Source organism: Brassica rapa, chromosome A03, assembly GCF_000309985.2.
Source record: "Brassica rapa cultivar Chiifu-401-42 chromosome A03, CAAS_Brap_v3.01, whole genome shotgun sequence".
In the NCBI taxonomy this organism is placed as follows: domain Eukaryota; kingdom Viridiplantae; phylum Streptophyta; class Magnoliopsida; order Brassicales; family Brassicaceae; genus Brassica; species Brassica rapa.
This window is the reverse complement of record NC_024797.2, coordinates 24,942,511-24,955,815: the sequence shown is the minus strand read 5'-3', so window position 1 is coordinate 24,955,815 and position 13,305 is coordinate 24,942,511. Positions and strand designations below refer to the sequence as shown.

The window sequence follows — 13,305 nt, the reverse complement described above, 5'->3', positions numbered from 1 at the left end:
GATGGCCACTGATAACCGAGCCTCGTGGTCTGGTGGTAAAGGAACCTCGGCTGAGGTGTCCGCCATCACGAGTTCGAGCCCTGACCACAGCGAATTTAGCATGGTTTCCGTTTGGTCTCCAGGACCTTCCTCGTCAGTTCCGGTTGGACGCGGTGGGATAGTCGGACTAAGTGAGAGGTCCGGATACATGAATTATCAAAAAAAAAAAAAGATGGCCACTGATCATGAGTGACGCTGCTTCATCTAGCCATCTGTTGAATATTGGTTCTTGGGATTTTTTCAGGACTTCTAATAAATGCAATAAGATTCATTTTGATAAAAAAAACTTCACCATGACCAAATGTTGAGCTTTTTCAAGTCCATGTCCAACTCTTCTGGAACCTATTAATATTATTAATATGATACTTTGGACCTATCGGTAAAATCAACATGGATTTTTGGTTTCGAGTTATTTATCTAAACTTTCAATATGAAACTTTGATTGATTTCACAACACCAAAACCATAACAGTTTGTATGGTCTAGCCTTGTGATTAGTGTCCTTTATTACCCTTTTATCAGCAATTGTTTTACAAAAGTTGAAAAACGCTAAACATAATAGACTTGTCCAACGTTTAAAAGGGTTTCATGGGGAACATGTAAGATAGCACTATTAGCCCTACACATCTTAGCAAGAAACCGGTAAACATAATCAATGGCTATCTTCTTTGGAAGCAATGATCCTTTTCTAGCTTTCACCACGGTGTTTCCCATGATATGGACAACCCCTGTTTCTTTACAAATCTTTAGAAACTCCAACTCATCTTCCTCCTCCTCCTCCTCTTCCTCCACCGGGTAGTTCTGACTGAAACTCATTGCGCTATGTGGTGAATCAGCTGGAACTATCGCGGATTCCGTGTAGTCCACCATCGATGAGAACATAACCATGTTTTTATCTTTTCTACCGTGGTTGTTGTTGTTACGTATCAATTCATCTCTGGAATCTTGTCTATGGTTAAAGGAATAAGGGCTATAGTTTGAATCTGACTCCATCATTGTTTCGGTTTGGATGAACGAGAAGAGATGATCCAACAGTTTGTTTTCAAAATCGTCGTCTTTCCTGTGTAGATCTTTGTAACCATACCTAGAAAAAAAAGTTTTAGAGATTTATAACGGTCTTAAAACTCTTTTTTTTTCTAAAGAGAAGAAGAAATGATAGTACCTGGCTACGCAGCGGAACATTCGGAATGTCTTTGGTCCGATTCTCTTCACAAGAAACCTCTCTTCTTCAGGGACAGTGTATACCGGAAGGTTCTTGACGCATACAAACACTACGACGGAGTGAATCGCGGGGAGGTTAGTGATAAAATGAGAGAAGATGCGAGGGACACCACTCGCTAGTTCCGAGTGAACCAACCCGATCCCGGGGACACGTACAAGACCAAGGCTGGGACCGAGACCGAGGATCCAGCTCATGGAAACTCTACTGTGCACTTCAAACTCATACTTCTTGACTGTTACGTAATTCCAAACAAACATTACCAGAAGAGAGATGGCTGCTATCATGAGCGGAACCCATCCTCCTTCATTGACCTTTAAAATCACAGCGGAGAAGTACGACAATTCCACCAAGAGGGAGAGAATGGTGAATACAAGGACAAAGATCCAGTGGCGCCGCCACACGAGAAGCATGGTCAGCACCATCAGTAATGTAGTCACAAGCATCACGACCACAACCGCAGTTCCTAATATTCACCAAGATACCAAAACAGTCAGATGAAAGCTTAAAATCTAACCAAAATGCCAACCTCTAATCCTTGTACATCTTACCGTATGCATTTCCGATCTCGGTCTGGTTCTTGAAACTAGCAGTGACGGTGATGCAACCAATCATGAGTATCCAGTTAATATCAGGGCAATAGATCTGACCTAGGAACTTCTTGGAAGTGTGAACAATTTTAACTCGAGGGAAACATCCATGAGACACAGCCTGTTTGATTATCGAATAAGTCCCTGAGATGGTAGCTTGGCTCCCAACGAATGCAGCTCCGGTCGCCACTATTAACATCGGCCAATATACGCTTTCTATGGGGTCAAAGCAAAAGAGACTTAGTAAGATGAGCTTCCAACTTAAAATTACATGATAGTTCTTTGACCATTAATCTCAGGATATCGGACCAAATATCGACTATGGATTAGAGTTTTCGGGCTATGATATCATATTAAATCAGACAAGTTTCCAAATAAAATAAAACAAATGACAGTAACTAGATTGACTCATATCCTTTATAATAATTAAGATTTTTTTTAACTTCTAACATGGGACTTTGTCCCAAATAAGAGCTTCAGTATTCTGGAAGAGCACACTATAAATTCAAGACCAGTAAAGCTTTTGAAAAATGTTTAGGACAAACCAGGGATAGATGCATAGAAGGCGTCTTTATAATGTTCCTTGTGGTTCACAAGAAACGCAGCTTGTCCGCAGTATGCTAGTAGAAGACAAGGGAACACAAAAAGTGTAAAGGCTAGCTGTATCGCTTGTAAAGGGAAATAAGAAATGTCCGCGAATAGTGCCTCCGTGCCTACAATTTTTTCAAAGGAAACATTTTAAAGATAGCTTCCAACTTCCGATGTGAGACTTTGTACCTATTAAAACATTTTAAAGATAGCTCTAAAAAAATCTCTTTGAAGCTACTTTTACCTGTTATGCTGAGAAGAATGCCACCGAGCGAAATCCAACCATCTCGCCCTCTTCTTTTGAAGTACAAGTATATATATTTTGGCGAAAACGCTTTTAAAACGCTTGTATCGTGTTTGCAGATGTTGTATATGCCAGTGGCTCCAATGAAGAGGAACCAAATAAGAACGATAGGCGCAAAGAGCCATCCTACCTTGTCTGTACCATAGTGTTGCATACTGAACAGTCCAATTAAAAGGATGACGGACACAAGCACAACGATGTCTGCAAAACAACATGATCATAGCAAGTGAGCAAAAACAAAAAAGATATGAAAACTGAATTTGACATGTTACCGCTGCTCATCTTTGGATTGTTGACTCTGATCCCACCAGTGGCTGAAAGAACTGTTAAAAAGAAGGTTTTGTAAACTGAAAGGTCTGAGTGAAAATGTCAAGAAAGAAAGGGAGAGAAGCTTCTTAGTTACCGGAGATGGCTGGGGTTAAGATACCATCACCTATCATCATACACGTCCCTAGAAGAACAACGACAAGAAGTGCTCTCTTCTTGGAATGTCTACTCTCCAACCACTTCTTTGTTTTAGCAGCGAAAGATCCTTCAGCTACTAAAGTTCGACTATAAGTCGTGAGATCCTCATCGCTGCGTTGCTGATTTGGGATGAGATTCACTTTAGCATGTCTACAAAGCAATGAGTATATAGCTAAAGTCCCACCTGCACACAAACATTCATTAATTAGTATATAAACTAAACCGGTTTGGTTTCAAAACAACGATCAAGCTTTTTAAAAGCTTACCTTGACCATTGTCATTAGCTTTGCAGACAATGAAGACATACTTGATGAGAGGTATGAGCAGAAGAGAGTAAATGATCAAAGAAAGAGCTCCGATGACATCTTCACTATCTTTAATCCCATCAGGGAATGTATTGTAGAACACATACAATGGAGAAGTCCCTAAATCGCCGTAAACTATCCCTAGACTTTGGAATGATAGTCTCAGTAGCATCAACGTCGATAGGCCCTGAAAACACAATTAAAAAACCTAAAATTTTCTCCTTTTTTTGGTCAACTATCTATATGAAACTGAAACAGAGTGAAGCAGAGTAAAACAGAGTAAGTAGTTACCTTTTCTTTGTTCATGTCCTTGAGCATATTAGCTTCTTCATCCATGGGTTGATCGAGTCTCTCCTCAAATTCCCTCATAAGTTCTCTGTCTCTTTCTTCGATCGTACTTTCTCCATCTGTAACAGATGCTTCTACCCTTTCTGCCATCTTTTGTAATCTTGATATGAGACCAAACTTGAAACTCTTTTAAGTTTTGACATGAATATAAGAAGCGAGTCGAGTTATTACAGAGCACGTAATGTCTTGTCAACTCTGGTTCTGTCATGGAATTGAATAAAGGCTACACCGGAAGAAAAAAATTTTCAAAACTTGTTGAAGAAAGCGACACCCCCTTTTATAAGAATTCTTAAATTAGAAATAAAGAGAATCAGTCAAACAAATGATAGTTTGAAAGACGTTGACAAAATTATAGATGAGTGGTATATACTTTTCTGCATTCACATATTGGCATATACTTCGATTTCTGATTGTAATATCTATTGACAAAGCAATCATAAGTTATTGACACCGTGTGAAAATGGTTGTGTATTTTCCTTTGGTGTTGTTTTCACCAACCTGACAGTCTGACACATGCCGCACAAATTTTATAATCGTGTACCATGAAATCCTTTTTAGGTACACATGTAATGGGTCGTATACTCACAATAATAAAATACTCTTTTCTGTTTTTATATAGATGACATTTAGAATTATTCGTACAGATTAAAAATAATAATTCTCTTCTAAATATAATCATTAACTATTTAGCCAACTACAATTTCGATCAATGATAAAATTAAAATAAGCACAAAACATAAATGGTTATATAATATAAAATTAATATATTTTGTATAGAAACTTAAGAATTTTATTTAATTGAATTATTTATTTATATACTTTTAAAAAATATTAATTTTGTTTTTACGAATCAAATTGGATAAATGATTAAAAATATATAAAAAAAATTCAAATATCAAAATACCAAAATTTCTCACATTTCGGTAGCGGATGAAATTAAATTATTGATTATTCGGATGAAACAGATCAGATCACAAATATTTCAAAACCTAATATTTGATTCGTGCTCATCCTTAACGCATATACATCTCTTGCAAAAAAAAAATTTTAATATCAGTTTTTATATAATATTATTAATTTAAGAACCATCAGTCGGAAAGACCCAAGTTAAACAAACAGTCATCTTGATCGGATATGCTAATAATATCTCTTCCTTTTATAAGATAAAACTGACAATAGAACAATACCTGTATACTCTCTTTTTTTTGACAAAGAATACTTGTATGCTCTTCGCACGACCCAATTATAATCCAGAAGAGTACGAGTATATATTCCTATTGTTTATATTCCTATCGACCGAGTATATAACTAATCCAGAAGAGTACGAGTATATATACGAATTGTGATGTACATAGTAGATGGCCAAAGATTAGTTATTGTTGGTTGCCGATCGTGATGTTATGAGTGCTCATACTAACAAGAATTGGTTAAAGCAAATAAATTCTTAAAATAGACGATTTAAAATATAGAACGATATGTGTGAATTTTCTCAATTATTGTTAGTTGATTTTAAGGTCTCTAGATGAAAAGGTATAGCATTTAATACACCAACAGTAATTTGTAAGCTGTTAGGGTATGATAAAACATTAAATCCCATTGACTATATACAAGTCTATAAGCAATCGTGAACCACGCAAAATATATAAAACTGATATTTATACGGTTTGTGTACACGCTTACATAGAGAATCTTTAAATCATTTTATTTTATTATTGATCGAATTGTGCTTATATGAATAATTAATGATATTTTTTGCTTAAAAGATAAAAGATTAAACGTTTCTTAATTTCAATTTTACAAAAGCATGTAATAGAGAATTTTTAAACCTAATTTCGTGTGTTAATATTGAAACATTATTTAAGATACGTAGTAATCTATAATATAATAGTACAGTACCTTTTACATGAGGCGACACATCAACATTTTGGTGGGTCGCACTTTTAAAAAGTGTGCTTGTGGCTCGAATCCAAATTATTTAGATATAAACATTAATATTTATATCAGTAAACTAAAATATACTTTATTAAAGGATACTTTGTACATGACTGAAACTAATATATATTTATGAAAGTCAGAAACCTTTGCTTTTTCAGTTTTCTCTGTAGATCGGACTTACAAGTGTATTATAAGTTTCATTTTTAAATGAGATTAATCACGTTATATGAAAAAAACAACAATTATATTTTTTCCATATTGTAAATTGTCTTCGTTTAACACGAGTTAGAGTTCTTTTCATCATTGTCTCAAACAAATCTGAGTTACAGAGTTGTGCCCTTGTGTCTATTCGTAATCTATTTTTCACCGGTGAACTCTTCATCTCCCCATCTTAAATCGCTTGATCTTAAATGTTCCTGATTTATAGCATTTCTGTAAACCATATATATATGATTCTCATCTTTGATGAATCCATTCTGCATCTCCACAAAACTCATTGTTTCCTCTTGGTTTTAACAATCTTCTAGAAAATGTCTATCTGCCTCTCCAGTTCCTCAAACCGGCATTCTCGGCATCCGTCACTCAACCTTCGAGTCTCTCCGTGTTGGTTGTAGTAGTCAGAGCATAGCCTCTAACCTCCTCGCTTATGGGATTTCATGAACTTCAAGAAAGACAGTGAGTTTATAGGAATCACGGTTCTTTTCCTTGATGAAAAGATAAGTTAATCTTCAATTTATCACACTTATTTAATATAGTTGTTTTTAATTGATTTCCTGATTCTTTGTTAAATAATATTATTTGCAGATTTCGTTATTCATGGGTTTATTCCCGCCGGACGTGCTAATCATTACATGTCATCTTTGAAAACCGGTTCCATTGTGAAAGTTGAATGTTTTGAGGTTGTTAGGTGCTCAAGCATGTACAAGATAATTGATCATCCATTTCTCATTTGTTTCATCTCACCAACTATTATTGATGAAGTCATCATGGGTGCTAGAACTCTCAGGTATATTATCATATTGCATATGGGTTTATAATATCTGTCTTTGTCATAAATGATATTTAAACTTGCAGATGTGGTTGGGCAAATCCGTTATGTCCAAGGTTTTGACCTTAGTAAAGAAACAACTCGAGTCGTTATCCGTCTCCTCATTGATCCGTAAGAAACAATCAATACACAATTCCCTTTATATTACCATCTATATTGTACTAACATCAATAATCAAAAATATTTCCTACCCAAATTTTGTGGTCGTCTATTTATCTCCCTTACTTATCAAACTAATTTTACACAAACCTTTATTTTACAACTTAAAAAAAACCACAACAACCCAAACAATCAAAACACCAAAAACTATAATTCCAAAAAAGACGAATCATTAATGATCACCTCTTTTTTTGTCTAATATTAGAAATAAACTTCAAAATAAATATACCAAACCAATCACCTCAACTAAAACTCAATGACACATACATCGAGTCAGCTAAACAAATACAAACTACACGATCAGCTATTTAACAATTTACAAACTTACTTTCGCAACGAAGAAGACGAAGACGGCAACCAAGATCAATGAAATTACCTAAACAAAAAACAACAGAGTAAGTTATGAACTCTGATAAATACAACGAACAATGATTTTTGTTTACATATTACCCATCAAATAAAAGATAAACAAAAACAAACACAACCACAACAGGAGATACAACAGACAATCCCGACAGACACAATGGCGGCAACAACATCTCCACCTGCTCACTCTTCTTGCCTGATAAAATAGCTTATATGCCCAATGTCAACATGTCAATGCTATTGTCTTCTTATGAGAAATACATATATTCGTTTAAAACTCATTAAAACCCAAATACTCAGAACTGTCACTCATTTTATAGTTATTTCTACAAGTCTTCATGTATTTGTTTTAAAGGTCCGGTAAAGAGCAACAAGTTTAAAAATAAAATAAAAACATATAACAAACATAATAAGGATAAGAAAAATTATTACTTAATATACACAACTTACATAACTAAGCTGGAGAAAAAATATCCAAAAAAAAAACTCTCAACAGCTTTAATATAATTTATGTACTCTCAACAGTACAAGAAACAAATAATAAATCTCAGTGACATAACAAATAACAACACGAACTATATCAATCACATTACTAACACAGTTTAGTCTTTCATAAGTGGAGAACAATGCATACACAGTTCATCATCATAACTCTAACCCTATAACTATAAAAAAAAAACTTGAAAAACAATTCAAAACGCAAAATTCACAACTACAATAACCCAAACAAATATTAAGATGAAATAAGAACTATGTCCACAACTCCGCACTTACGCGGAGGCAATGCCTCTAGTAGAAATAAAAGTAGACTCTTTCCTCCATAGTGTTTTTTCTTGTGTCAAAGTGTTCACGGTATTTCCAAATTCAACTTTATTTCTATTAATTCGGAAATGTAATTAATATTTATTGATTTTTGTGGAAATACTATGAAGAATTTGACCCAAAATTAATAATACTAGAGTTTTTAACCGCGCTACGCGCGGATAAGATATTATATGTATTTCTCAATTCTAAAAAAATAATGTATAATATTGTATTACATTATTTAAAGAATATAAAATAAGACTATATAACATAAATATTTTTTTTAATTTTCTTTGTGAAAATTATTATGTTGTTTGATTGTTGTACTTGATTCGCATATTTGTATAGATATATGTGATAGATGAATAACTATATTTTTAATATAAGAAAAATAAAATTATTTACTTTTTAAACAACCTTGTCTCAAGTTGGGGACTCGGTTATAGACATATTATATTCGAAGAAGACATTTTACAGTTATCAATCTTCTTAAAAGTCAAGAAACAAATCTGAATATCAAAAAAATATCTTATACGATCTCTTTGTGGAATAACTACTCTAAAGTAATTGAATTTAGGCATAAAAAAGGACTGGAAATGGATGTGCATATGTGTTATCTAAGTCAGTTTTACAAAGTACTATTCATAGTTCATATATCATTTATGTCCATCCTAGTTTTTTTTGTCCATCCATTCTTAAACATCTTGAAATAATTGATGCTAATTAATAATAAAATTTTGACTGGCAAAAAAAATCAAATTTTTCTAATTATCGCTAAAATATTTTATTAGTATTGTCTAAGAAGCTTTCAAGTGATATCATAGTTTAATTTTTGTTAGTTTTTTTGTCAATTTTTAGAGTTTTTTGTATTTAAGATTTTTTTCATATTAAGCTTCTTTTATTATTTTGTTTTTAATGAAAATACACCTTTAAATAATTTAATTTAAAATAAAATTATATATTAATTTGTTGTATTCTAACAATTTGATTGATTTAATTAATTTGCTTTGGTGGATAACTTAAAAAGTTTTCATATGAATCGGAGAAAGCAATCTTATGTTGTTATATTATATTTATTTGTGTATATAGAATCTATATATAATGCTAGTGTAATAAAGAAAGAACATTATTTTTTGTAATTTCAAAAAGATACATTATTACAATTTGAAATTAATCAAAATTGAATAAAATGGTAATTAAATATTTGTAAATCTAATTGTTTTTTTTTATCTTGTTCAGTTGGATTCTCATGAAAAGAAATCGTTAGGTTAAACAAATGTTTCAAAATTTGAAATGTTTCAAAATTTGTTGTGTTATTGTTTTGTCTATAAATTACAAAATTTATTAAATTGATATATTTAATTATTGCACCCTTAAATAATATTTTATTAAGACATTAGAGAACTATGTTTTGAGTTGTTTTGTCAAAATTGTACAAAAATCTATGTTTTTTCATATTTGTCACGGAAATTTATATGTTAAATTTACTTTTACAAAATTCTTAACTTTGTCACGAAAACAAAAATCTATGCTTTTTCATATTTTTCAATATTCTCACACTATCAAAGAATATATTAGCTTAGTCACTTACTTATTTTTTTTTACAAAACAAAGTATCGGAGTCTTGAAAGTTGAATTCATATTATTGTAATTGTACATAAGAATTTGTGATTACATACTTAGTGATTCTTGTATATGTGTTCAAGAAAGTTTCAATGGCTTAGTGGTAACTGTCCTATATTAATGTCATAATAACCCGGGTTCGATCTTTTCCTTCGCATTGTTTTTCATTTTTTTACGAAAAAATAAATGAAATGACGTGGCAATTTCGGGCTCTCTGATTGGTTGATTTTTCTATCCTACGTGGACACCCTCTCCATGGCTTATATCCCCCTTTTAGTATAGTATAGATTGTGGGTACTTTTATACTGCATTAAATGACGGGGAAACAACAATCAATAATGCGTTATAATTTGATTAACCGGAAAACATTATTCTATCACGTCAATTTTGATTTGAATACGTTCAATATTTTGATGGTTGAAAATTATAGTTCACACAGTACCGTACTGGTAGGAAATATAAAACGTTTTCCTACTTTTTGTATTCTTCCTTCAATTTTTTTTATTTGATTTTTCCTTAATATATCACAAGATCCCATGAAATATCCCATGTTTTTGTATCAAATTAATAGTTTCATCTGTTAAAAAAAGGTTTATGTTATACATGAGCTGCTTCATGTACATATTGTAGTAAAACCAGTAATTTACTAGTTGCAAAGAAGCTAGGATGTCAATGCACAAAGATTGTAGACTTCTTTTGCTTCCGTGACTTTAGACCAAGGCCTTTACATTAATATTAAGGCACCAACTTATAAAGAAGGCTCTCTTTGGAACCACATCATAACAAACAGCTTGCTGCAGATTTTACTCGAACAGAAGCTCGCTCAAGGCATACATAAAAGTGGAGATAAGTTTGCAGAGATAGGATCCTCAATAAGGAAGATTCTTCTGGTTTCTGAAACTGATGGAGCCCTTGCACAGAAAAAGACCAGATTCTTCTATATACCCTTGTCCCATTCATGCATGATTGTAGTCAGCATTTGTATAAAGGAGATACTATTTTTTGGTGTGCTGTTTTGTCTATTACACAAGATAGTACAGAATAGTGTACCATTATTGGAGCATGAATTTACCCACAAATACATTGAAACAAAATTAGATCAAACGTTTCCAAACAAAAGGAGAACAACAACAAAAACGCTCAAGCGTTTAGAGATACATCAAGTTCTCAACATCATCCAATCCAATAACATCCCACTTTGTTGTTACATAACGGCTTGATGATTTTGTGATTTCAACTTTTCTCATATGGTTCTTTTGAATATTGTAAAGAAAAACATAGAAATCAGTTGTTTCTTGTGGGTCGATGCTAATGTTGAGAGTTCGCTTAGAATACCTTATATTTTGAGGTACAAGGATAACCTCGCCTTCTCTAGTTGTACCTCGTGGCATCAAACTCAAGTTATCGACCACAGGCATGTTGAGTATATTCATCTGAGAAGGAGGAATCACTAATGTCTTACTCGACCACAGATTCGTCTCTGCATCTTCCATAACCCATACCTTCATCACACATTCGTTTTCAAAAGCATCACCTTCGTTTTCACAAACAGGATAGTCTAAAAAAGCTACTCTTCCATCCCATTCTACAATGTCAATCATAATAGGCAGTCGCGGCCAAAAGACAAGATCCTCAGGTAGTTGGGGTACACTGATTTCTTCAGAAATCATATCGAAACTCACAAGCACACACTTAGACAAATGCGTCCTAGCGAGGTAATAAAGCATACAGCCATTGATATTGACCGTATTAAACTGTGTTAAAGGACGATGTGGTAGACAGCTACTTGGAATATTTCTCCATCGACTTGATACATCTCGTCCTCCTAGTAGCAAGACCCAATGCTCTGACACCCATGTTACTAAGTTCCCAACTCTCTCTCCACGTTTTGAAACAGTGCAAAACACTTTATATTGATCATGAACAGAATCGTGTCCGATACAGTACATGGTCCTCTTAGACTTGTCGTTTTCAACTAGGATGCTAGATTCTTCTATGACGGGTAAGACAACAAGCTGTCTAGTGGTAGTGTTATATATTTTAGCACTTTGCTCATTGGTAAAGCACATCAAACCGTGAAAAACTTGAGAGACGGAGTAGCCTTCCATCGCTGGGATTGTTAAATCTTGGTCAACTACTAAGGATGACATAGTACTAACATTAAAGTCAGGAGAAGAGGATGATGATAATAATACATTCATGTTGTCGATGCCCAACCACATGTATAGACGCGGCCGTGGTGATGAAACTTTTCGAAAAAGGTTGGAAAAATATTTGGAACAAATCAAGGATGACCAGAGCTTTGAGACAGATTTGAACCGCATAAGGGATTTAGGAGGGAGTCTCCTGAGAATATCAATCACAAGATCAAAAGGAATCTCTTGCGACGGTTCATGGCTCTTACATATGTCTCTCCTCTCCATTCTTATTGTCTCCCGTTGTAAGGTGACGGCTAGGTCAAAAGAAAAAACCATCTCTCTATAATACTACGAGAGGAGTCAGTTTTCTACTTATACTTTTCAATTAATAATTAGAAAGTTTAATTAGAGATATCTTTAATGAAAAAAAATATTATACCTAATTTTCATCATTAAAATTTATTTTGATTTCATTTTCTTTAATTGTTTCAAAATATATTTATAATTTTAGTTTCCTTATTTCCTTATAATTATTTTTCCAAATTAACATTTTCATTTTTCCTCTGGTATTGCTGACTCTACTGAATTATTGGAAGGAATGACTCCAAGAATTTCTGAACGTATGAACAGAGGTTTGATTAAGCCGGTCTCAGATGCAGAGATTAAGAAAGCAGTCAAGGCGATCAAAAGTGACAGTTCTCCTGGTATTGATGGTATGACTGGACAGTTTTTCCAAAAATTCTGGAACATTGTTGGACCACAGGTGATTTTGGAGGTCAGAAGTTTCTTTGAGTCGGGTCAGTTACCGGCAGATTGGAACTTTACAGAGATATGCCTTCTACCAAAGGTTCAGAACCCCAACCAGATGAAGGATCTGCGACCGATCAGTTTATGTTCAGTGGTGTATAAAATTGTGTCTAAGATACTTTGTGACCGCCTGAAGATTGTGCTTCCTCACATTGTTTCTCCTGCCCAGGGAGCTTTCGTTGCAGGCCGGTTGATTTCAGACAATGTTTTAGTTGCACATGAGATGGTGCACGGTTTAAGGACGAATCCTCTATGCAAGTCTGAATTTATTGCTATAAAAACAGACATGTCGAAAGCGTACGATCGAGTGGAATGGGATTTCCTTGAAGCTTTGTTTCAAAAACTGGGGTTTCATCAGCAATGGATTTCGTGGATTATGTGCTGTGTGCGATCAGTGTCTTTCTCCGTCTTGCTAAATGGACAGTCCTATGGCCACTTTAGGCCTAAAAAGGGGATCAGACAGGGGGATCCACTATCACCATTTTTATTTATTTTGTGTGCTGAAGCTTTGGTCCACACAATGAATCAAGCGGAACACCAAGGGCTGGTATCAGGGATGAAGTTAGCT

At 33.9% G+C, this 13,305-nt stretch overlaps 2 protein-coding genes across 2 annotated transcripts in view; both read right to left on the bottom strand.

Moving 5' to 3' along the window:
* LOC103861069 (potassium transporter 9) overlaps nt 1-8,512 on the bottom strand; it is a 645,946-nt gene extending 637,434 nt beyond the window's left edge. The window contains exons 1-9 of the mRNA XM_009138779.3: nt 3,801-8,512; nt 3,471-3,696; nt 3,143-3,388; nt 3,012-3,062; nt 2,680-2,940; nt 2,393-2,560; nt 1,809-2,063; nt 1,201-1,723; nt 17-1,122 (exon numbers count right to left, since the gene is read on the bottom strand). Coding sequence (XP_009137027.1) covers nt 588-1,122; nt 1,201-1,723; nt 1,809-2,063; nt 2,393-2,560; nt 2,680-2,940; nt 3,012-3,062; nt 3,143-3,388; nt 3,471-3,696; nt 3,801-3,947 — 2,412 coding nt within the window. The 5' untranslated portion in view covers nt 3,948-8,512 and the 3' untranslated portion in view covers nt 17-587. The remainder of the gene's footprint in view (nt 1-16; nt 1,123-1,200; nt 1,724-1,808; nt 2,064-2,392; nt 2,561-2,679; nt 2,941-3,011; nt 3,063-3,142; nt 3,389-3,470; nt 3,697-3,800) is intronic.
* Nucleotides 8,513-10,175: 1,663 nt separating this feature from the next.
* On the bottom strand, nt 10,176-12,321 carry LOC103861068 (F-box/kelch-repeat protein At4g19930). Its single transcript, XM_009138778.3, has one exon. The coding sequence runs from the start codon at nt 12,264-12,266 to the stop codon at nt 10,941-10,943; it is 1,326 nt and encodes a 441-aa protein (XP_009137026.1). The 5' UTR covers nt 12,267-12,321; the 3' UTR covers nt 10,176-10,940.
* Between the last annotated feature and the right edge of the window lie 984 nt (nt 12,322-13,305).